This window comes from Coturnix japonica, chromosome 4 (assembly GCF_054131305.1).
Source record: "Coturnix japonica strain WE chromosome 4, WE-NBRP24, whole genome shotgun sequence".
NCBI lineage: Eukaryota > Metazoa > Chordata > Aves > Galliformes > Phasianidae > Coturnix > Coturnix japonica.
In genome coordinates this window covers 39942748-39968809 of record NC_140666.1, presented here as the reverse complement: position 1 = coordinate 39968809, position 26062 = coordinate 39942748, and the positions used below count along the sequence as shown (strand labels likewise).

Sequence of the window (26062 nt, the reverse complement as noted above, 5' to 3'; positions counted from 1 at the left end):
CTGGGCTTTCCGTTGCACTACAAGTGTAATTTTCAGAATTGGTTTAGCCCATTTAAAATAAATATATGTATTCACAGTGTAATATTAGGGGAGACTTGCATCAGTGATTCTACATTGCCATTTTAGATTAAATCAGGAATGCACTTTTGAAGTAAACCACCCATGTTACTTGACTTACTGGTATGTTTTATAGGCTAATCTCAAAATAGGTTAGTTTTTCATTTTGAATGAAAATAGAATAGTTTATTTTTCTCTTGGGTCTGTCCATTGGAACAAATTAGAGCTAGTCTGGAAAACCTTTATTCAGAATATATATGTTGTGTACTTGCTCTTTCCCTACTGTATTGTACTATTTGTTAGTGTTGATATGGTCAAAGAAGACTTCCCAGGACAGACTTCTAGAGATCAGAAGATCAGAAAGAGATTAAATCTCTTGTGAATTTGCTGACTCTTCGTGAGACAAAGCCTAGAACTGAAAGTCTGTAGGTTGTTCACTCTATGGGACTGCATTGAAGAATGCAGAGCAGCTAACACACCTCTGATGAAGAACTGTCAAGGACCAGAGAGAAGCGCACAGGTTTTCTTGTAACAACTCCAAATCATTCAGTTAAGTAGTCTACAAGTAAAAGTAGCTGCCAGGACAAAACAGTTGTTCAAAAAGTTGGTAAGTCCTATTTTTATTTTCTGTTAGGCTAATTGGTTAGGTTAATCTAATCTGATAGGTTTTATTAATATGATTTTTGGTTGGTTCATCTGGGTTTTCTTTGGGGAGGAAGGAGGGTATGGGTTATTGTTGGTTTTGAGTAGATGTTATACAAATCACAGTTGTTTTCTGAGTATTTGATCATCATTAAAAAGATTCTTTGTGAGTAGGAATGAGGCAGAACAACCTAAAATTTTTGGCTGACTTAGCACCTCTTACCAGGCCATATGTATAGTTAGTTCTATGGTCTCTAAGAGGATTCAGTGTTTCATGAAGGTAGTAGTCTCAGCTGGATGAGTAGTATCAAATGGGAGTCACTGAGGTCAAATGTAGTCAAAGATGGCTTGAGACAACAAAAACATGTTAAAACTGCAAAACTGTAACACTGTCCTTGTTCACAAGGATCTGGGTGAGATAAATATAACTGACTTAAGGAAAAATTAAAGACATTGGAAACAGTGTTTTCAGGCTGGAGTGTCTTAATGAAGTGTCAAAATCTCACTTTTTCATAGAGTGTTGTCATCTCACAGCACAGATGACCCTCACGGAGTGAAATATTATTTATAACATAACAGCAGCAATGTCTGAAATGCAGTCTTCTAAAATCACTAAATTCCCTTCACTTATTTAAGGTGTTCCTCGCACTGCTTTTTATGTGAAAAACATCAGTTAAAATTGTTCAGGTTCTCAAGTAGGCTGCAAGCCACCTCAGCTTGTGCTTCAATTCAAACATACCTGTTCACTCATGAGGGGGAATGCTTTCCTTCAGCAGTGCATTCAAGCTGATCAAAGAAAGCTTAATTTGGCCTTTGATTAGCAAAAAAAAAATTCTTTACAGTGCCTATTTATGCCCTCTTTCAAGTGCTTTTGTACAAGTTTAATAGTTGAACAGAGATTCAAATGTACCTAGAAGTGAGGTTATGAGGACTCCAGCAGAAGATAGTCACAAGAAGTATATGTCGCAGGTACAAAAAAATTTACTGCTTGGTTATACACTAACAGTACATAATTACTAAAAATTGATAGAGATGTTGAAAACACATTAGCCTTTTATGAGCAGTTTATGTATAAATACCTATCATAGGTTGTGATCAAATCAGTGTTATTTACTAGAGTGCCCTGATGAGGGCCATAAGCACTTAGTCTCTGCTTTTCCTAACCAACCCAGAGCAGCACCTCTCCTGACAGCATGGAGAGAAGATACTGAATATGTGTGTGTGGTGGACAAAAGGATGCATTAAGTTGAATGCATCTTGATGCAGACAGTTCTGTACCACTGTAAAAGCAAGAATCTTCAAGGTGTGCAGCAGATCAGACTGTTTTATTTTTGTTTGTTTGTTTGTTTGTTTGTTTTCTCCTGAGAATCTTGAAATTATAGTGACTAATGCAGTATCTTGTGGTATGTTAGCAATAGGTTGAACACCTGCAAACCTTGACAGCGAAGAGAAGATTACAGCAGAAACTGGAAAGAAGCAATCCACCCTAATGTAAGTTCACTGAGAGAGGAAGAAAAAGCCACAGAGATGCTGAACTCTCACTTTTCAGGTCAGTTGATACCTAGGCAGGCAGTGATCACTGATGATTTTTGGTGTGAGTAGCTTACCTGTTTTACTTACTGTTCCTTTTCATATACTTATTCCTTTTTCCTTCTAAAATTCTCCAGGAATTAAGTATTTGTTTAGATTGGGAATAAGCTAGGACAACAATGTATTTAGATTTGAATCAAATCCTAGCCTGTATTGTCTGAAGCCAAACTCAATAGATTTTGTTTTTTGTCTGTTAGTATCTGCCATCTCAGTATCATCTGAATCTGAAGCTTCCTCGTATTTAATGCTTAGTACTTACATTCAATTTTTCTTGCAGTTTAAAGCAGCAAAACATAAATCAAGCTGTGCAGTCTTTACTTTTTTCTGTATATTGCTGCAGATTTGCATTTGTGCACATGCCAAATTTTCAATAAAATAATTTCTGCGTAGAAAGTTTTGATGACCATTAGATAAGGTGTTTCTATTGTGTCAGATACAAGACTTGCAGCAATAAAGGGAACTTTTTTTGTAGGCAAAATGGAAAAAGGATCTTCTGTAAAGATGCAGTCATGTGCATAGATTGCTCACTTGCTCCTCAACTCTGGTGTATTAATACCTCTGTCAAAACCACAACCTATTTGAAAACTGTTACTTTTCTTCTGTATGCTGTCTACTTCCCTTTAGAAATTGTAAAAAGAAGACAGGTTGGAATGAAGTATGCTACTGTCTGAGTTTTGCACTTGTTTAAACAGTTTGCTGATGACTAACATTAGTATCTAATTAAAGCTGCTGCTTTCCTGATATATCTCTTGGGAAACACTGCCATCCAGGTAATTAATGTGCTGTGACTGCACTGGCTCAGATACCTAGATTTGAAGCAGGCTACTTCAGAGCATACTATGTTATCATTGACCTTGGATGCCTTCATTGCTGGCTTCTATCTGAAACAGGATTGGAGACTAGACAGGCATCAGAGCTGATCCTGCATGACAATTCCCACTTCACTAGTATTAGCACAGTCAGTTATATCAGATAGGGCTAATGTATTGCATCGTGCATGAGGAAGAGAATTTGTTCTCATTCATAGTCAGCTCATTGTTGCTATGTAGTGGGAAACATCCTAAAGAACAATCAGCATTGACTTTGCCAGGGATCCTTTGGACGGCCTCATCTGAAGTCTCTGATCATCTACTCATCTATTGTCTCTGAGTAGAAATGCACTGCTGCTGTGTTGGCTTCCTTACCACTTGAGCTGTTGCTTTTCAGAGTATGGATTTGCTTAAGGTCCCAGGGGGACAGAGCTGCTTTCCACTCAAACACTGACTATCTAGCCAGACAAAGTCATTAATTTGAGATGTTATTGTTGCTCATGTAAAATGTGTTATTTCTGCAATTTCAACCTTGACTGCAAGTAAAGTGTAGCTCATGATGAATAGGATGTGCAATTGCTGGATCATTTGCTAAGGATTTTCTGGAGAGCAGAATTATGAAGGAATGGTTTGTGTTCTCAGTCAGCACCTTCTCACACAAAGAAATACATTTCACCAAATGTTTGCTTGGTTAAATGTAGTAGTGGAATGAATCCCAAGAAAGATTACCAAGCAGTAAAGAAACATTAAGAAACCTGAAAAAGAGAAAACTCTGCACTGTGTGCTCAGAATGGAAATAAAAGCAGGAACCTGTCTGCTGTCTGCCCAGTATGATGGATGGAAGGTGCTTTGTGCAGCTCACATCCCTGTGTCTCATCTGTACCAAGCTCTGCTTCTCCTTTGGAGCGCAATGACAGAACAAACTGTTTTTGCAAGGTTTTGCAGGATCTGTACAGCATGCTGACTGATGTACTGATGCTGAAGGTCCATCTGTTCTAATACCTTGTTTTCCACTGAATTTGGCTTTTCATGCCTACGCTCTGCAGCAATGCAGAGAAGTGACATTGCCTTCCCTTTCTGGGGAAAAGTGACTTGAGTGTAACAGACCAAGAGGGGAAATGCAGTGGCTCTGGTCTGTACAATGGAGACCAACAGGTGTGAGGCTGGGCTTCTCATCCTTGTTTAGACAAAGATTTTATTATATTATGCTGTGGGGTTAAGGATCTTGTTTTACCTACAAGAGTATTACCTGCCATCCTTAAAAATGAGCTGGGAGAGTGAATCCTGAGAGCGTTCACCTCAAGTCACTCCGGCCTGAAGGCTTACGAGAGGAAGATAAGTAACCAAGAGCTCGGGGGCGTTTTCTGAGCCGTGGGTGAAGCGAAACAGGTGTGCTGAATTCACTAGCAACAGCTTGCTCGCATTGCTTCTGAGTGCTGTGATTCAGCCGCCGGGGCGAACAGCGGACAGGTGGTGCCACGAGATGACCAGGACCTCAGCCTCCCCTCTTCTTTCCTATCCTTACCTCCCACCCCCACGTCACGACGCATACCCGACCCGCAGCACATTCCCACCCAGAAGGGGATGGAGGCTGGGAGCCGCCCCACCGCCCCCGGCCCCTCCTCCTACCGCCCCCGCCCCGCACCCTGCCTCTCCTTCACACTCGCTGCCTGCCTTGCTGCCGTCGGGAGAGTTGGCGATGTGCTGAGAAGGGGCAGCTCCCATCAGGTCTCTCCGCGCTTCGCCCTCCTCCTCCTGCCCTGCCTCCCCCCGCCTTCCTGCAGCGGCGGACCCAGCGGTAGGTGGTGGGGAGTGCATGAGAGGCTCTGCTCCCCCTGGGGCTGGGCAGCCGCAGGGGTGGGTGTGCGGACAGGTGCATTTATCGCTCAACGTGTTCTCCTTTGGGCACGAAGGAGGGAGGGAACGGGAGGGGAAACCAGCGGGCGCCGCGGCTGCCGTGTGAGGGAGCCGCTGGGTGCTTATGTGCTCACGTAGCCCTGCCCTTCTCCTCGGATAGTCCGTATAGATACAGACACATACATGTGGGAGAGCCCTGCGCGTTCTTTCTTCCTTCCTCCACAGGTGCCCATTCTTTTATTTAGACTGAGCCACGTAGCCATGTATTGCATTCTTCCCTCGCTCTGCACCCAGGTGCTCCCACACCTGCTCTCGGTGCTGCCTACGGTGTCAGTGGGGCACGGATTCTGCCCTTCTGATTGCCACGGGTTAGTAGCAAGCTCCCCACTGTCTTCCTAGACATCCCTTCCTCCGGCGGAGGGAAAGAACTAGCAGGCAGTGCATCTTCTGGGAGGGGGAGGGGGAGAAAGGGAAGGGGCTGTCGGCGACGGGATTGTGAAAGGGGTGTCTTGCTGGCTTTAATTACTGTCTTTGTGGCCTAATTGTAGCGTAGGGCTGTATAACTGCCACAGAACCTACTTGCTAGCTGTAGTGTGGTGTTATTAGTGTAGCATGTTCTTGCCTTTGCTTTTTTTTTTTTTTTCCTCCTTAGTCTTGATGCATGTGCAGGATCCCTTTTGAAAGCTCAAGCGCTGGCAGAGCAATATGGGCTGCATGCAAAATGCTGGGTTGCTGGAAAGCAGTTTTGTGTTTGCTCAAGTCCTTCTGGAACATTAGTGGTTCTTCAAACAACAATGAGCGAACGTTTCTCATTTAGAAGACGCGTTTGTAAAGTTGTTAGTTTTTAAGATTTTCCTTTGAATGAGAAGGTGGAGCATCAGCGAAGTATGGGATTAGATCTTGTAGTTAATAGACAAGAAACTGTCCTTTGGAGGAGATAGTGGTAGGCAAGGAATGGATTTGTTCCTTTCAGTGAGTGCAACTTCAAATGAGAACTGCGTTATCAGTGACCTTTCTGTACGTTTCTGTGGGAACTTCTGGGCCTTTCAGGGACTACTGTAGCCATACTGCTTAACTTGAACTTGCTCTGTGGTAGCATGTGAGATGTAAAGGTGAGTTGTGTAACGGAGCTCCTTTGTTTTCTAGTTATTTAACTATTTTTTTGTCTATCTGTAATACTGAAAGCGATCCTAGATACAGAGAGGTATGCGTATATTGCTAATATGGATGTAGATGGAAGTTATATAATATGTGAGTATAAATAATAAATAATGTATTTTAAAAGTATTTTGATGCACAATCAGTTTTAATAGAATTTTCTGGGGAAAAAAAAAAAGCTGAGAACCATTATTTAAAGTGTGTTTGGGTGTTTGTTTTTTTTTTTTTTTCTTCTAGTGTTGTGTGAAGAAATCCTTCAGCCATGGATGTCTTCATGAAGGGACTTAACAAGGCAAAGGAAGGAGTTGTAGCAGCAGCAGAAAAAACCAAGCAGGGAGTGGCAGAAGCAGCAGGAAAGACGAAAGAGGGAGTCCTCTATGTGGGTAGGTGGGCAGTGAGGTTGTGCTGCTGATTGGTGTACCCTGACAGCCCCACTCATCTGAAAGAAAGAGCTGAATTCTCTCTCTTCTCTGAAATATGTAATCACTCATAGGAGAGGATTAACTGCAAAGTAAACATGATGAGATTTGAACTCTCCTGAGCATCGGGTCTTTGGCAATTGTTGCATGTGTGTTTGATTGCTGTTTGTTGTGTGTCACGTCTCTTTTTATTGGTTCTTGTCACTGTGTGTGCTGGTCATATGGGGCTGCATTTGTAATGTCGTACAGGATAAACTTGACTGTTGGAAGAGGCCTTACAATGCAAGTTACTGACTGGCCCTATTTAAGATGCTTGCTATATGGGAGGTAAATTCACAGAATCCTGTAGAATGCCTGAGTTTTAAGCAGGATTTTTAAAGAAAAAACTTGAGATGTTGGTTCTGGAACTGAATCTAAGACATGTCAATGTCTTTTCCTGGAGTAGAAGGAAGATAACTGTATACCCCATAGAAAGGAGCTTGTTTTCTTTCTTCACTAAATAAAGTTCCTCAGCAGTAACATTTTGAATGGTGAGGTGTCAGCTCCTTGTCTTTCAAAGTTAACCTAATGTTCTATACTTACTATTGCATATCCTCAGCAGCTATTTTCCATGGCTACTCAAAGAAGAACCTTTACGGTCACTGAGACAGTGGAGAAAGTGGGAAGCAGATGTTAGTTGACTTACCCAGACTATGCGAGTACTTTGCATGGAACCTGGGGAAAGATTCTTTTCAAATCTCACATTGGACTGTTGACGGCACAATCATCGTCTTCACTTAGAAACTACCAGGCCTTAAAGTACTGTCTCATAAATGCCATAGTGAAAAATGAACAGGAAAAAAGCTGCCAAGAACATATGAATAGGTCATTTAAACTGGAGGAATTCCATTTTATTTTTTTTAAGTTAATTTCAGTTGCATGGTAGTAGAATAGGAAGGAAAATACACTCTTTTCTGTAGATTTGTTCTTTTTTTATGATTTGGCAGCAAGTCAATTCTGTAATGGATGCTGCTTTTATCTGGGGAAGTGTGTACAAATATTAAAAAGAAGTTGAACAGAGTTTAAAACAAAAAACCAAAAAAACAGATGGAAGAACTGATGTTTCTGTACATCTTTCCAGGATTCCTTCTGCCCTTGCAGGTTAATGCCAGTCTGTAATGAATTATTTCTACTCCACGTAGTTTAGACTACTCATTTGGAATATATTTTTCTCCTCCTGAGCCGTAGCTAAGCTTGGTGCTTTTGCCGACAGAGATGGAAGTCATTTTGAAAAGCAGTTGTAAGATGAATCTATTTTAAAATGAGCATCTGCTCATTTTTCAGCATCAAAATAGCTGTTCTTTCACTGCACATCATACTTGATATTAAAATCAGTTTTCAGGGTATGGCTTACTTTTTAAATTTTTGTTGTTGTTGTTATTGTTTATCTTGAGTGTGGTTTTAGGGTCATTGGTTTCTTTGTATTAGAAACCTGTTTTGTGTGCTGAAACAGTCCTTGTCCCTGACCTCTTCTCCTGACTGTAATAACATCTGGAACTAGCTGTCCTCCAAAAGGCAACAGATTTCCTGTTTGTTGTCTTCAGAGATATTTTTGCTAAGGCATAGGGTGGGCTTGTTGTTTATTTCACAAATTAAATACCTTGGACAGCAAAGCCTTGAGCCATAGTGAGGATTTGTGCATGCAACTGCAGGGATGTGAAGCAAGAACCTTTCCTGCAGCAGATAAATGCTTTTCAGGAAGAAAGAGCTATATGCAGTTTCAGTCATGCAGGCAGAAAGCACATTCATTAGAACAGCTCCTCAAGGTTTCTGACAGGTAATGTGTCTGGGTGCATGCTTGGGTTTAGCAAGCCAAGGTTTCCATAGCTGAGTTTTCAAAATGATCGACTAGGAAATGGACCCAAGCAATAAACTTGCTGGGTTATTGGTTCCTTGGGTTCTCCAGCTGCAACTGGAAAGGCCAGAATTAAAACAAGGAGGGTAAACATTAGAGCAGAAACCAATAGGCTCAGCGAATTGTAGTGGTGTTTGGGGACCTCTGTGCAGGCTAGGTTCTGGCAGAGGGCAGCTGAAACTGGGTCACAGCTCTGTGTTCCCTGCCAAATCAGCATGTTCAGGCTGCTCAGAACCCCTCTATTTCTGAGCTGAGGATGTCTCTATGCTTCCCAAGCACACAGCAGGGGCAGCTCTTTTCCTGAACAGCATAACAAAGACTGATGTGATATCTCTTGGTTCTCTAGGCTGATAATGGTTGCAATCTGGAAGGTGGTTAAAAAAAAACAACCACCACACTCTATAATTGGAGAGAAGGAGCAGCACAGTGTGTTAGGGATTCAAAAGGTTTCTTTCTTCCTGCTTCTGTAGCTGTTTTTTTTTTTCAGATAGAAATTGCAGTCAGACAGTGAGATTCTGTTGTGAAAGCTACCTGACATCTTGCAAAGAGCCTGACAAAATTAGGTGAAGAGGGGCCTCTTAATCATTTTTAGTTTCACCAGTCATCTCTGTGGCATTCAGCCTTCCACTGCTATTAGAATGTTTGATTTAGATTCCTAAGGTGCTATGGTCTTTCATTTAAGAGATTAATTTAGATAGTAGAATTTAAGAAATTTGGGAGTGTAATTTAAGTAAATAAAGAAAATGTGTATCTTTCTGTCCAGTTAGTGGTTAACTATTATAATAAAGATTGTAACAAATTTCTACATAGTAAGAATCTATTAACAATAGCTACTGTTTAGGTTCAAGTGTGGAACATACAGCTCAGAGGGCATCTCATGGAGGATTACTGGGATTCTTTTTCCTTTCCACATGGGAGTCTTACCACCTACCATCCTGGGTAACATGATCTAGCTGTAATGACCCTGTTCATTGTAGAGCAGTTGGACTAGACGGCCTTCAGAAGTCACTTCCAACTTTTAAGGATTCTGTGATCTTTGTCTGGCTTTTTAGTACTCAGAATATCCTTTAATACAGTCTGCAGTATGTTTTCATTATTTCCGTTAGTTTTTTTCCTGAATTTCTCTGCTGATGTCCTTTGACACTGACCAGGTGAAATACAGTTGTTTTGTCTTGACTCCTACAGAAGGAGCCTCAGAAATTTTTTTTTCCTTTCAAAGAATGACCTGTTTGTTGATTAGGAAGTAGGACTGATACATCATAAATTCAAAACTGGGTCTCCGTGTATCCTTCAAAAGCTGTTGGTGTGAAGCAGTGAAGAAAAGAAGTGGCAGTGCTTTCCCACACTGACTTTGAAGCCAAGATCTGTAAGTAAGGATAGTGCTCTTGCATGCCATCAGTGATATGCTGCTAAAGGGTTTCTTTGTGTTCTTACCAGGGAGCTAACATTTGTGCTCAGTTGATTTCTGAGTGCTTGTGCTATGCTCAGGAACAGAAGTTTCCAATCTAATCTTTATAGCCATGATATACTATAGCAGAACAGAGGAATAGCTTATCAGGGGACAAGTTTGTAGCGGAAGAATTTACTGCCCTGTGCTCAGTTGGCACGTGGCCTTAGAATAGATCAGTGCACTCATGACCTATTTGGCAGGATCATCCAAATTCAATCCAAACTTTCTTTCCCCAGGGTTTCTTATTTTCCTTCAGTAGTAGATAAGATTTGTGAAGGAGTCAAGGGGGCTAGAGGTCCATCAGGTGGACTTCAGCACTCAGGAGCAAGTTACGATTTATCCTTGGTTTGGGCTTATGTCTCTCCATCTTCAGCCAGCTCTAAGTGGTCTGAATCTCAGTAAATGCTTGCTTGATATATTCCATTCATCCCTCAAAGGGCCCAGAAATGAGGGTGTTGACAAACTCCTGATAGTGATGATAATACCTAAGGGAATTAAGAGTGTCTATAGTTGTTTTGGATAATTACATAAAGACAAAAATTGTGTGTTTGGTTTCCTCTGAGTGACTCAAGTATGTATTATAATAAGGAAAAATAGCATGCCATGTGCTACTATTGCTCTTGATTCAACCAAGTAGGCATAAGTCAGTGTCACATTACCTCTCATCTAATTTCTCCATTCTCCCTTGTTGTGCTGAGTATAATGAGCTGGTTTATTGATGTTTTGAAAATATCAGAATGAAAGACAGGTAGTTTCTATGAGGAAACAGTATGGGTGACTGCTTTCATTCATTCCCAGCCAGGAGTTGTCCTAACAAATTCAGTTGCTGTATTTATAGACCTGTTCTGGCAGGTCCTAATGTTCTTCTAGGTCCTATTGTAGGTCTGACTGGAGAAACAGCTACTTCCATTCAAGTGTGCAGGAGCTGAATATTTAGCTCTAATAATGCTATAAGTTCTGGACCACAGCTTAGCTGGTTATTTATGTAAATGTGTTTGTTCTGTACAGGTCAGCAAGTTGTGCTTTTGCTAGAATAAAATCTGGCAACAGAAAGAGACTGGCATTTCTAGACTAGCTGTGCTTATAGCAGTGTTATGGGAGGTAAGAATCAGCATGTGGATATTCCTCTGAAGGATAAGTGCATTAAAGAGGTCCCCAGGGAGTTCTGTTGTACCATCTATCTCTCACCTTCATCCTTCTTAGCTCTAGGGAACTGCATGCTTGCTATTTACAGGTTTGCATTTGCTAATGGCTTGGATTGCAGGCAGTAACTTCAACAAGATGAATGAGACTTTGGTCAGGTCTACAAATAAATTTAAAAGTACTTTGTTAATGTCAAATGTTCGAATAGATGTGCCGTAAACCTAAAATGGTGTTTAGTCCCTTTTGTAGCAGTCAGTGGAACCAGTCATTGCTTAGATTCCACGTATATTTTTAGTGCTGTTCAGTGCTTGCGGTGCTGCAAAATTGAGAATTGAAGTCCTAGGAACAAGACTGTAAATATTAACACCTTGGATTTACCAAATTGAATGGTTCTTCCAATAGTAAATGTTTTCACTGAGAGAAAATGAACTACTCATTTTTAAAGAGAAAATCAAAGTAAGGGAGGAAGGTTTCTTAGCTATGCAACTTGTTCATTATCTGAAGGAACAGGAAGTAATTTTACTTGATGCAACAATGTTATTTAATTTTATAATGGAATAAAGCTCTTGCTCATAGATGAGCCTTTTCAATGATGTAATCAATCCAATAGTGCCATAAATACATGGTTTAAGCTCTACAAATTGGCACTAGCGGTGAACGGTATTGTTAAATGAGCTTCTATGTTATTTCACTGTTTATTTATAGTATTCTAAATAATAATGAAAAAAGTTGCTTTCTTCTAATGTATTTCTGCTAGTTTGTTTCCTCATGTGTTTCTGCTACTATCAGTTTGTGTTTGTATATATTTGTATATAGCGATACGCTAAAATTATGTAGGTATTAAAGTGGTAAGTCAAATACTAATTGTACTGTCTGAGATACTGAGTGACATGTGAACAAAAAAATCATAATGTACAATCTTTTTTGGTAGTTAAAAAATGTCATATTATCATGATGTTTTTACACGGACATTCCAGAATTTGGCTTGGTCTTCAAGGTGGCAGAATTACATTGCTTAAACATGTCTTATAGTATTTCTTGGTGTTGCACAAGCTCAACATTTCTGTCTGCAGAATCTTTATGTTGATTATTCTTGTCTGTGATAAGGAGATCAGCAGATTAGGTGAGCCTTGAGCTTGACCCCATTGGCACTTTTATGTTTAAGTACTGTCTGCTACCTAATGTTTCCCTTTCAGATGGCTCTTTGTCTAAATACAACCATTTTACAAGCTTCCAGTGAATTTATCTACTATGTCTTTCTGTAGGCTCAGTAATGCTTGTTAATTCCCTAGAAACCAAGATTTGAACAAGAGTTGTTAGAAGTTGCAAGGATCTTCTGGGAACTTAGGCTGTGATCATATAAAAATGCACACATGAGTCTCATTAGGATGTTAACAGTAAGATGACTTCTGTGCAGTTGTTCCTGTGAGTTTGTGGAGTGGCCGACTTCAATTACATGACTTCTAAGAGAATGGCAAGAAAGTCAGTGTACAAGGAATGAACTGCAGAAGTGTTTGCAGTATTAGCACTCTTCTGTAATCACTCTGTGTTCTAGTATCTGCTCTTAATTGATAGTTTTAGCCTTCCCTGAGATGGAATTTCTCTTGACTTAATTTCACTTGAGTTAATTTGGAAATACTGTGTGTAACTTTGTGTGTTGTGTATTCACTCTGCCTTATTATTCATCTTGTCTTTTCCAGTACTCAAGAGCAAGTATTTCAACTAAATATTACTCTTTATTTAGGATCCAGGACCAAGGAAGGAGTTGTTCATGGTGTCACAACAGGTAAGACAATTATCTCTCAATGTCTTGATTAACCAAACCTTACTCTATTATCAATTTGTGCATTTCTTTGTGAGCGCACAAATGTCTGAAGGATTGTAAAATGTAGAAAAATAAAAAAAAATGGGTAGAATGAAGCAGTATTTATGTAAACCACATAAAGTTTTATATTTTACAGTGAAATATTTAAGTCATTGTCTATATGTCAGGAGGATTTTCTAAGCAATATTCCAAATCAAAGTTAAGCCATACTAGTAGGAGCAAGGAGGGTAGTGAAACTAGATTCCAAACAGAAGGAAACAGCTTGCAGTTGTAGAAGTAGATAAATCAAAGTTATTATTTCCTTTCTGTTCTTTGTTTATTGCCAAAATATTCCATGTAGGAGAGTTATAAGCTTGTAGACATTAGAAAAAAAAGAAAGGAAAAAAAAGAAAGGAAAAAAAAAAAGAAAAGAAAAGGAAAAGCTTTAGTTTTCTTGTGAAGAATTTCTGAAAGCCAGGTATATTTTATTTATGTTTCCTTGTGATCTGAGGAGGAAGACTAGTGGAATCTGGAGGAAGGAGTGGAGAAGAGAAATGCTGCTTAAGGGGAGGGTTGTGAAAGGTATTGTAGGCTGGTTGCCTCTGGTATAGCTAAGTGTAACTCTAATATAGTGTATAGCTATACTGTGATGGTCTGTGCCTGAAGAAAATTCTCATTAATTTAATACTTGGTTACTGGTATTCTTAGTGGTTCTTCATCCTTGTCTGAGAATTGTTTTCAACACTACACAGATAGTGATGTTTTAGGTCTTACTGAAACAACAATATTGGACATGCCCCATCACTCCCTCTACTCCTAAAAGATTATTGTGACTCATCAATATGTCTCCCAGGAGCTGGCTGAGTGGGAAGATAGGAGGGAAATAGCTTGTAGGAATGAAACATGTTTCAGAGTTTTGATGAACTAATTTGAATTTGTCATGGTTTGGAAGATTTTCAAATCTTTTTATTTTTTTTAACTGCATAGTCTCTCAGTAGCAACCGTACTTTCAAGTGTTCAAGTTACTGCTGGCCATGTATCTTTATGTGGGTATTTTTACACTGAAAAGGAGTGAATTTGCATTTCAAACTGATGTACAGGGATCATTTTTTTTAAATACAAACTGAAATCAGTAACCAATAATTTGGAGCAATTAGTAGGTGGCAGAATGAATGGAAATATTAAATGTAAATGAACTGCAGGAAAAATTGAGCTGGCCATAATGCATTAAGTAGAATGTGTAACTTTATGCCGCAAATTATGAGACTTCTGGAGATCTGAAAAAAGTGCTTGGTCAAGAAATTTGCTGTGTTTTTCCTCTTAAAATAAATAAATAAAATAAAAATGAAAACGGGAGTAGAAAAGAGTTTTTCTTTTGCTTTTTGTACAGACAGGTTTATTATTGATCTGTGTTAATATAGGTCAATACAAAGAATAAACTGTAGTTAGACTTTACTTGACAGTACTTAATATCACATCTCAAATGTTTGAGAAGCAAGCAAAGTGTATATTTAGGAGCACAGCTGATCAGAATGTTTCTGACAGGCCTTCAGAACTTAGCTGCAGGCTAAATAAGTTTATATCCTTGTTAAGAGGTTTGAAATCTCAGCTTCTCAGACCTAAATTAAGGAAAATATTCAGGAGGATCATTACTGTAACCAACAGGGAATTGCCATAGAATAAGATTTGAGGCATGTGTATCCCATATGATCACAGATGTGGGAACAACAATAGATAACGCTTACAAACAAGTTAACAGTTTATTTTTGACTAAGCTGGGCTTTACATCAAAACAGAATTCAAGGCTATTTGCACATGTGAGAAACTTGTTGAAATAATGGATTTTTCTGTAGCAGGCTAGCTTAGTGGGTGATTCCTTTCTTCCATCCTTATCTGTTATAATATATGTAGTGAGACGGGAAATTTAAACTAAGAGAACAGGATTTTTGACAGATTTGAAGATATATTAAATTTTGTTCTGCGTGATATATAACAGACTATAAATCAAAACATAGAGAGAACACATCTGTTCTGTGCTGTGCCTATAAGTAGAATGCTCAACAATATCACTGGGAATTTTAGGCAAAAAGTTCCTCATCTACTTTACAAAATGAGTAACTCAGAGCTTGAGAATAATGGTTACTGTGCCACAGTTTGTGTAATTTTGACTCATTTCAACTGGTTGAAAGGAGTCTGGCTGTTGAATGACAATGAAAAATGGATAGAGGGCATGCAGAGGACAGAGAGAAGAGAGGACCTACTGTAAAATTCAGAGAGCATGCTTTCTGAAATGGAACAGTATGGTCTTGGCAGTATTAAAAACAGGGGATTTGCTTGGACGTGGAGGTGAGGAACAATAAAACAAATAAACCCATGAGGTGCTGCTCTGGAAAGTAGAGGAGGGTAGGTGAAAACATTTGGATTCACTGAATTGATGCTTTGATTTACAATATAAAGATGCTCTGAAAAAATGCTATTGAAGTTATTCTAGAAATTAAATCTGTTAAATAAACACCTAAAATTGCATTGATAATGCTGTCCTTTAAGATACTTCTAAAGGCCTACTTGTCTTTTTTTCCATACAGCTAGGAGTTCGCCAGTTCTGGTGATCTTAATACAAGCTAGCATGTTGATGTGAAACTCAAGATGCATTAACACGTTTTTCTGAAGAAAACTGATTCAAGAGGCTAGAGACATTTGAATGCGTAATAGAATCACAGATCCAAATGAAAGTGTTTTCTGTTGTTCAGTCAGTTCTTTCCTACTGTTTGAGCTCCAGAGTCTTCCTAGTCTTCTTATTCTTGATTAGCTTCTGATGTAAAACCCTCCAAGTGCTGATCAACAAAACATCCTTTTCAGTCAGTGGCTTTCCAAACCTGGAAATTAACAAGGTTTAAGGAGTTTCTTGCTTTCAGGTCTGACCTGATTTTTTTTTACCAGGTTTAGTCACTTCAAGACACTGCAAAATGAGGATGCCTGGCTGTGATTCTCAGGAATATTGTGAGCTTGTTATTTGTCAGGTTGCCCTTTCTCAAAACTTCCAAAGAAAAAGAAGTGTTGCTTGTTGGTGTTATGAGAGTATGAGCTTGTGTATCTGACTTTCCTGCTTAATTAACATGCTTACAGGCCTTTGACAAATGTGTAGGGATTTATCCGTCTTGCTCATCTCCCAAGAATAAGTGCCTATAAATGTGCAGATGTGCAGCAACCAAGATGGGATATTTTCAGACTGTGTCCCAGTAGTAAAAGTAAAGCTCTGGTATGCAGAAAAGCTCAAGGCCAAAAAGCCCTCAGCCTCAGTACTACTACCAGATGTCAGTTTCCTGTAGTGTGATGAAGAGACAATTTTAGGAGTTATGAATTGCATTCTACTTTTGCTTCTTTATATTCTTATTCACTGGTATTTCAGTTGCATTCATTTTGTCAGGTATCTTACAGTAAATGTATAAACTAAAGAAACCACAATTTCCTTATGGCTTCTTTATAAATGATTTTTTCAAGTACCTAGGGCAATCTTATTGGCTGACATACACATTGGAAAGAATATTTAGTAAGAATTAATGTCATTGATCCAGTGAAATCATGTGATTTTCACCTATTTTCAGTGATCCAAATAGAAAAGAACAAGTTCTCATTTTGAATTGTTCTGAAGATTGTTAGAAGTTTACTACCCTGTTGTCTATGATGAGGAAAAAGAAACTTTCAGCATTAGTTATTTGCAGAATGTGTTAGTCAGTACTGGAACTTCCATTTCAATGTTAGTATTGGTATGGCAGTTGTGTCTCATTCCAGGATCCCTTATTCCACAGGTGGACACAAGCAATCGTGCTACAATGCAGTAGAGCTCTACAGAAGTCAATTTAGTCTTTTTCTGCAGCATGATGCAAAGCAGACATCAATTTGTCAAAGACTTAATGGCTTAAAATCATTGAACAACCTGGTATTCAGATTAATTTTGTTAGTTGATATGAACCCCTACATTCAGAACTAATTAATATGCACTTAATGCTTTTCCCTTGTTACTACTTAGTGTAAGCAATAAAACTTGTAATACTGGAAACCTATTTTGTTATTTTTCCACATGTCACTGGAGTTACGCAGCTGAAGGTTTATGAAGTTGGAGCTTATTTACAAAATCATTGTGGTAACAGGAACATTGGTAGTGTTTTCATATTCTTTAGAAACTAAAAAAAAAAAAAAAAAGCTTTTCCTACTAGTACTAGTGCATTTCCAAACCTGTGCTGTGTGTATAGTTTGCTTGATTTACATCAATGGCTCTGAAAGGCAGTACTTTAGTAAAGAACCGGCTTACCGGTTTTGTACCAAGTGATAAGCTATTATGAAAAATAACAGGTTAGAAATTTGTCAACGGCTTTGGATGCCTAGAAATCCTCACTCTTTTGTGTAGTTTTTTTGTTTGCTTTCTTTTTTCCACAATAATTTGGTTGAAATGAGAATTAAATCATTTGCTTCCTTTATCTGTCAGCAGATATTTATTATTCAGATCCTGACACAATGTACCTGATATGAGATTTTACTACCTTTCTAGTCTTTGCCATTATTTAATATCAGTCATAGCAATCTGTGCAGCATCCCTTCTGATATATAAAGCTGACACTATTTCTTGTTAAGAGTTAAAGAAATCTAATTTATCTGTAGAAAATCATTTCTTTTTACATATTAAAAAAAAAAAAAAAAAAAAAAAGAAAAGTTCCTGAAAAGTTAGCCTGTATATCAGGTAAAATCCAACCTGTGCTCATAAAGGATGCCGCGAGATTTATGAATGCGTTTTATGGGTCAGAAGGGATCTTGGTTGGAGAAAATACAAGATTAGTTAGAATAACAAAGCTTCGTGCTGGATATTTTTTATGAATAGACCCCTGTTTAGATAAGTAAATGCACTTTTTTTTTTTCTTTTCTGGAAAATCTGGTCCTGTTACTTGAAGGCATGAATTCATTCAATCTCTTTACTCTTAGAGGGTTTTCTCTGTAACGCAAGTTGCTGTCAGAGAAGAGCCCTTGGGAATGAATGAGCAGAAAGAATCCAGTAATACTCTGAAAGGTAGAATGTCAGCCACTGATGTATATGTAGGCTAAATGAGTTTTTGTTTCCCTAAGGCTTTGAAGTTAGTTACTAATCCAGTTTGCTTAGGCATTTTTGGCATTCAATCTTTTTGTAGTTTGTATGTTATAGATGGAAGGATCAGCAGTGAGGCAGAAATCTCAGAAAATCAGATGAAATGCTGTATTAGAAATTCTCTGGTCAAGCAATAGTAGTTTTGCTTATTAGTCACGTACTTTAAAATAAGAAAAGTAATCAATAGCTTTTGAATCTAAGGTTTAAAATAAATGAGTCTTCCATGCCATGTGACATGCAGCAGGGGTGTTTGAACTAATCTGAATGAATTTCCAAACTGTGCTATATGGAGTGTGCTAATTAGACATTACACTGTGAGTTGGGTGTAATAAGTGCCATAGATGAGGCTTGCTTTTACCTTTCCTGCTCCACTGTGATCGGTTTGAAAGATTCATTACTGAAGATCCACTTGAGGCATTCAAAGTATAATGGCTATATGGCTTTTCATGATATTGGGCTGCCAGTGATAAATGCAACTCTGAAAACCTCAGTAACTTACAGTTCCCAAAGCTGTAATGTTTTTCCATCTTCTGCTTATCCTCAGTGGCTGAGAAGACCAAAGAGCAGGTATCCAATGTTGGGGGAGCTGTGGTGACAGGGGTGACAGCAGTGGCCCAGAAGACAGTGGAAGGAGCAGGGAATATCGCTGCAGCCACTGGCTTGGTGAAGAAGGATCAGCTGGCTAAACAGGTTGGTTTGTTTATGCTTTTTTCCAGATGATGAAGTAAATGATGAGTGGCCCCTCTGAACTCAAGGTCAGGTGGAGCTATTCCTTTTGCCTCAGTTAGTAGTATGAGTGCAGAATAGTTTGTGTTAGGCTAAACAAATGAATAGCAAAGAAAAATTGCAGGTGTTTACAGCTTGAATTTTGATAACCTGCAGTAGGTTATCAAACTATTGAGAACTGAAGAGTAGTTTCTAACTGGGGCCAACAGCTGTAGAACTGCCATAATGTTCAATGGGAAGATAATTCACTGCATTTTTTGTTTGTTTTGCTAGTATACTGAAGTCATGCTCTTCCACTTACACTAGAAAGAAAGTGACCCTAGGCAACTGATGGAAATGATGCTTTCTAAAATATGTATATTATTGCTTGGAGACAAAAATAACCCAGAAAAAAACCCAAACTTTTCCTTTCATACTACTTTGTGTATGAACATTTGTGTTGTATAATAACAAAATGAAGTTCTGAAGAATACTAGTATTTTCACAGAAATATGGGTGTCATATTGATTTTTAAAATGAAGCTCCATGGTGTATCTTTTTTCCATTTAGTGTCCAGAGGGGCTGTTAAAATTGAATCCTTAAATGCTCTTCTTTATCCTCATCTGTTATTATAGTGTATTTCTGTCTCCCTTTTAAAGACTATTGGTGCTTAAATCAGGAGAAGAAAGTGGTATTACACTGTGGTAGGCATTCACTCCTCTGTGATAGATTGGTCTGGAAAACATCTCATAAGTGGTTTTGTTCTTTTTCAAAGGAGGCTTCCTGGGGGAACTTTTTAGCCCTTTTTTGCTCAAATATAAAGAAAATGTTGCTTTTGATGTGCCCATGGTTCTTTATAAAAGCTATTTTTAAGGTTTACAAATTTAAGTACTTAATGAACTTGCCAGAGGGACAAAGGGGTATGGAGTGAGCATGGTAGTGTTCACCCTTAGTTTCTGCTAATGCTCACCACTAGCTCTTCGGTACTTCAGCACTGAGGATATTCTTTTCTGTTGGTAGTTCTTTGAACCTTTTAATTGATGCCATAAGGATCGTTGTTGCTTTAATGTGTAGCTGCCTACATTAATATTGACCATAACTAATATTTTTCATCTTTAATGTAAGCTTATAGTGCTTTATAATTATAGAACATGATGCAAATCTTTATGGACTTTGATTTAATTCTGTTCTGTATATTATAATACTTACATATGAGTTATGATGGCTGTAACAGAATAGAGACACATCTGTGAAATTAAAGAGCATCCATAATGTGATGCATATTATTCCATAGCCCTATAAATAGCACTGTTATTCTGAACTGGTGCATTGTTCTTGAGATAGAGGAAACCATTCATTTGATTCTTGATAATGGTATTTTTAGGCCAAGTTTCTCAGACAGCTACACAGCATGGCTGGCTAGTTAGCTGATCAGTGTCTACAGCTCTTAACAGGCTCCACTGCATCTTGTGTCTTATTCATCTTGCAGGAGATGAATAACCATTTCAAAAATATAATATAAATCCATTCCAATTTAGTTTCAGTGTCTGTATCCAGCTTTGGAAGTAGGAGACCTCCAGAAATAATGGAAAGGTAAAATGAGTCATACAGTGTGAATCTCAGTGTAATTCTCTATATATTTTTCTATAAGATTGCCTTTTCTTAGGTTGTATTAACCTCAGGTTACTTGAAATTTGACATAATAGACCACACTACCAAATTTGTTCCTTGAACTTGAGTGTGGCTAGTCAGTGTCTCTAACTTTGTTTTTCTAGAAGGCATTTATTTGGTATTGTCCTGAAGCATGCAACTGTGTCCCACTGTAGTAGTGGGTTCAGAGGAGGGCCACAGTGATCCAAGGGCTGGAGCACCTCTCCTATGAAGAAAGGCTAAGGGAATTGGGCTTGTTTAATTTGAAGAAGAGAAGGCTCTGTGGAGACATTTCTGTGGCCTTCCAGTACCTGAAGGAAGCTTACAAGCAGGACTGAGATTTTACACAGTCTGATAGTGATAGGACAAGGGGGAATGGTTTTAAACTAAAAGAGGGGAGACTTAGGCTAGATGTGGAAATGTTTTACTCAGAGGTTGGTGATGTGCTGGAACAGGTTGTCCAAAGAGGTGGATGCGCCATCTCAGGAGGCACTAAAGGCCAGGTTGGATGGAATCCTGAGCAGCCTGATCTAGTGTTTGGCTATTGTTCCCGTGTCAAGGGGTTTGGAACAAGGTGATCTTTAAGACCTGCTTCAACTTAAGCCATTCTGTGTGCAAGACACCACTTGCTTGGGCAATGCAAGTTACAAGATAGAGACTCTAATGCATGAAGAGCAGGCACAGTCATCCAGCTGAGACCACACCAAGCTGCCAGACAATGTGACAGCTGTGACAGTGTGTGCTATTCATAGAATTGCCCAAGAGGGCAAACACACTGGCAGAACCTCACTACTTAATGCAGCAAAGGTGGTTTCAGTTAGTAGATTTGTATTAAAGTTAAAAGGTCTAATGCACTACGAGTAGCATTTCAATAAATGTCAAAGAATTTGTAACATGATCTAGAATTCAAAAGTTTTCATGTCTTGCCAACATGGATCTATGAATGAATGAAAAAGTGAAGACAAATGTCAGATTTATAATTATTACATTTATTGTAGAAATGAACATGTTATTTTTAAGTTAAGAAAGCTGTGAAATACTTTGTGTATTGTACTTTTAGCTCAGTGTGTGTATATATAGATAGATAATATGAAGGTACAACAACAACTGATTATCCATTATATAATATTGCCTTAGAACAAAATACAAACTATCAAGTTGGATGCTTCCAAATAAGTAGTTTCTACTGGAAATGCTAATTTATGGCCTGAACCAGTGATTGAGCAACTGGTGGAAGGCAGGGCCAACCTAGGGGAGCTCAGGTGCATGCAATGTACCTGAGTGACTGGAAGGGGTGGAGCCAGGATCCACCTCTTTCCACACCTCATTTAAGGGTTGGCAATGGTGGTAAGGGTATCTGTCTGGAGAACAATGCATACATGAGGCCTTCTGAAAGTAAGCAGATTCTTTCCTTTGTTTCTGTGCCTACTGCTGCATTTGAGCAATTTGTTACTTGCTTCAGCAACTTTGACTTTGGTACTCTGCTGTCATTGAGATTCTTCCATCTCATTACAGTAATTAAATAATGGAAATTCTTAACCTCCCTATATTCTTGCTATCTCATGTTTTTGGTTCTCTAGCATTGCAGGAGTGTGTCTGTTTTAGTTCTCTGACTTCTGTGATGAATAGTTTTATTTATACTACGCTAGCAAGTAAAAGCCAAACAAAACAAACAGTCAAGCTTTTAATGTAACATATTGCATTCTGAATAACGCTTGCAAAAACAAAGTTATAGTAGCAGATAATGTAGAAGTTAATGTATAAATAGGTAATTATGTAGGTGATAATGTAGCTCAATGGTTTATTTACCAAGCATTCAGGAAAAGGTAAGATGTTGTTGAATTTGGGCATTAGGCATTCTTTTCAATAATTAAAAGTCTTTCTTAATTGCATTTATTTGAAAATTGCTATATAAGATTTCCTGAGTACTCTTCAAAGAAATGTTACTTACCACTTTTAGTTTAGAAGATTTTTTTTTTTTCACTTTATATTTTGGAGTTTAAAAATGTAGAGATCTACTTCGAATTTTTTTTATGCATTTTTCTAATGCTGAAAGATCCAAGAGCTTAGAACTGACATGTGTATTTCACTGAAGTAATATGGTGAAATTCAAACAGGTGTTTCCTCTTTTTTTTTTTCTCTATTTTTAAAAATAAGATATATATTTTTGGTTTAAATTCTTGAAACTTTTAAAAGAGATTTGAATGCACTTTTTTTTGTGAGTAACATTCCAATAAATAAATAAATAAATGTCTGATTATTCCAAAGTTTTGTTTCAAACAGTTCATTTTGGCAAAATGTTCATATTTCGTTATGTTCTGGCAGTCTTTTTGCTCAGTATATCTTGCAGAAGACCTGGCTCATTGAAGGAACACTATTCCATATCTTCTTTACAGTCTGTAAGTGAGCTTGAAAATTAAAGGGAGAAATTATTGGACATAAATATATTATTTCATCCTTCAGGAAAGGAATTGGTGAGTTTTTCCACCTCTCCTTTACATGTCATGCTATTAGCCAGCTGACCCAAGAAAAAGTGGAGCAGTTAGTGTAAGGTATGTGAGACATAAACTGCTGTCATCTTGATACAATAAGCAAGTTTATTCCTTTCCTCTAAAGCTTTTTATGAGGAAAAAATGATGTTCTGAATAAAGAACTTTAAAATAAGATTTCAGTGTTACATGCAGAAATAGCTTCTGCCCTAGTAACTGCCTAAATACTTTCTGTAGGTGCGGTAAACCAAGTGGTCTGAGCAGGTGCAGCAGCATTTAATTGCTTTCTTTTGACTAATTCTCTCCATTGCTTTTTGCCATTTGTGGCTCTAATCTAAGGTCAAAGTAGAGAATGGATAAGCTTATGATTACTTGCATGTAATCTAGATCTCTGAGTCTACCAAGTAGCCAGAGGGCCTGAACTTAACACAAGCAGTGCCCATTCTGGCTTCGCATTGCAGAGAATGGGATTTCTGGCTGTTCAGTGCAGAACCAGCTGTGGTTTTAATGTTGTCACTCATGCTTTGTCTGTAGTAGCAATAGTAAAAGCAATCTTTGCTTTCAGAAAGCTTTCATTTGTGGTAGAATGTGCACCAGACAGTGTTCTCTCTGGGGAAGCCCAAATGTGATAGATGCATTAGATAAGTAGGTCTGTTCATGTAGGCACAACTAGGCATCTATTAGACAATACTTGCTTTTACATTTCTATTTAAACTGTCACTAATGAAGGGCATGTACTTTGAGATAGGGTTACTCTTCCACTTACTGTTTGATTTCTTTATATATGAATAATGTGTGAATATTTGCTGCAAAACAGGGTACTTATCAGGATTTAGTGTTGTTTCCTTTTTCAATTCGGGTAGATGGAGTGAAAATGGAAGAACAAGGGGAGAGATTGATGCCCAATAAGGGCTCTACATTGTTCATGAGTTGAACCTCAAGAGGCTCCTATTAAGTGAAAGCGATTTGTTAGCTTTTCCTTCTGATTCATGTAGTAAGAGGACTTGTCAGTAAACTTGATGCTTCTGTTTGACAACAGGCGAGCTGGATAGATATTTGTCTAGGCCTTTCTTACAAGGGTTTGAACTCTTCTTATCCCAAGGTTACCGGTAGCATTGAATAATAAAATGCTTGTGAAAGGCTAATCCTTTTTTTTTTTTTTTTTTTTTTTTTGAAGTAAATAATACAGGGAACATTAATTTATTCTAAAATGTAAGGCACCTACAGCTAGATAACATTAAGGTTTTGGACTTTACACTGTCAAATCTCCCTTTCATAACATTGCATATCTGTTCTTGGAGTGGGAAAGCTCAGGAATCATGGAGGCTGTCCAGAGATATGAAAGCCAAGAAGACTTGTGAAACTGCATTGTGATCATGTATGAATGCTCCATACTGAAATGCGCATGGCTTTGATTCATCAGTTTGTGTTTTCAATCCAAAATAAACTGGACAGTTGCAATTGAAGCCACTTGAACCAGTTGCTTTTCCCTTGGTGTCTCCATGTAAGCAAGCCACATGCATTTACTTTAAATGCAGCATGTGTTGATACTGCATTATGGCCTTGTAAAGAGCATTACAGAGTATTTATTGAAACAGTCTAATGTTTAGGCGCAATTTCATTATGTGAAGCATTGTAACAAAACCCACAGGAAACAGGCTGAGAAATAGGAAAATCAGAAAATCAGAAAACACTGAACAAAAAATACAAAGGCAAACCCCATATATTTACCTTTCTTTCACTTTGAGATCTTTCCTGTCACTTCTCAGCAGATAAATGTGCACCTGCTGGCGGCATTTCCGGACGTACATAGCTCAATTTTATGTCAGTTTTGAGCAACAATATATGAAATACTTTTGAGGCTGTGATATATAGAGAAATTTGCACTGGAAAATACAAGAAATTAGGAAGAATAGGTGGTAAAATACCTCCAGTTAGAAGTATTAAAGTTTTGGTGTTTGATCGGTGTGTGGAGATGCAGGGAAGGTTTTGAGTTGCGACCTCTGCTTGGCCTCTGGTGAGTTGAGAAAATGCCTTTCCTGTTGTGCAGCACATTGTCAGGGTTTTTCCTCACAGGGGAAAACTGCAGTGTTTGAAGGAAGGCTGTATTCTGTGGTATGGCCTTTCCATGTATTGACATCTATTACTAAAACAGAACTTGAGTTGTCTGAGTCACAGGGTGAGATAACTTCTGTGGTTTTTATCTTGATATCCTGGACTTTATTGCTCTTCATTAATTTGGAAACATCTATGAGTTAAACGTAAAGGCCTCTTGTTTTCTTCTGGTTTCTCACTATGGGATAGTATTTTAGTACAGGGTGATACTATGTCTACCTGCTGCCTTCGCTGCTGCTGACTGTAAGGCATTCCTAATTACCTGCAGAGAAATTAGGTTGTAAAGCTATTGGGTGACTTCATATTGATCTATATTCCCAAGCAATTGCCTAACTGCAGATTTAGCTTTGAACCTGGAGAAATAAAGTACCCCATCCTTAAACTGAATGTGCCAATGTCCCTTGGTCTCAAAGAATAAATGTATTTTGCAATATGAGTTGTGCATGTGTCATTACAATATGATTTATAAATGTATCTACAACAGAAAAACACAATTTTTCATTAACTTTAGAAGAAGGTGCAGAAGACCTTCCTGGTTCTTTTATCAGGAGGGAGTGACTTTGCATTTGATGTAAGGGTTTGCTTGTTTGCAGCCTGTTCTTCTTTTCTCCTCGTGGTATTTACTCCAGTCTTTCATCCACCTCCTAAATCCCCCATCTTTCCTTTCCTTCCTGACTGACCTGACATGCCCCTATAGCACATTCCAGGCTGTTGTGTGCATACAGAGCTGTGCAAGTCTCTCAGGCTCATCTGGCACCCGTTCTGTTTCATGGTGTTCTAGCCTTTCCTATGCAGCCATCTGTGGGATTTTGTGTGCTGTGCATGGTGATATATTTTTTTTTCCTGCTTTAAATAGTTGTCATATCCATGTTAAATGTTCAGAAAGGTGCTGTTTACTTAGAGAAATGTATTTAAGTTCATCTGGGGATGATAGTCATGCCAGCTATTCCTGTTCTTACTTGTACACTGTTGTATGGAAATTCTGATGTTGCAGATGGGAAATGACTCTGTGTAACCCATGGTAATTGTGCAGGCTTAATAGTGGTACTTCTGTGCAGCTTGAGGTACAGACTTTACAAGATTGTAAACGTTACTAGGATATAATAATTGTCTCCTTCTGCTGTGTTTCAGTATTCCTTTCCT

At 38.4% G+C, this 26062-nt stretch overlaps 1 protein-coding gene across 3 annotated transcripts in view; it reads left to right on the top strand.

Annotated features, from left to right (window-relative positions):
* The first annotated feature begins 4759 nt into the window (after positions 1–4759).
* SNCA (synuclein alpha) overlaps positions 4760–26062 on the top strand; it is a 59210-nt gene continuing 37907 nt past the window's right edge. Inside the window, exons 1-4 of one of the 3 annotated variants that reach the window (XM_015861335.3) lie at positions 4760–4896; positions 6351–6496; positions 12764–12805; positions 18505–18650. In XM_015861335.3, the coding sequence (XP_015716821.1) occupies positions 6376–6496; positions 12764–12805; positions 18505–18650 (309 nt within the window). In that variant the 5' untranslated portion in view covers positions 4760–4896; positions 6351–6375. Of the gene's footprint in view, positions 5181–5352; positions 6068–6350; positions 6497–12763; positions 12806–18504; positions 18651–26062 lie in introns of those variants that run through there. The other 2 variants (XM_032444423.2, XM_085545021.1) reach the window with 2 other exon arrangements.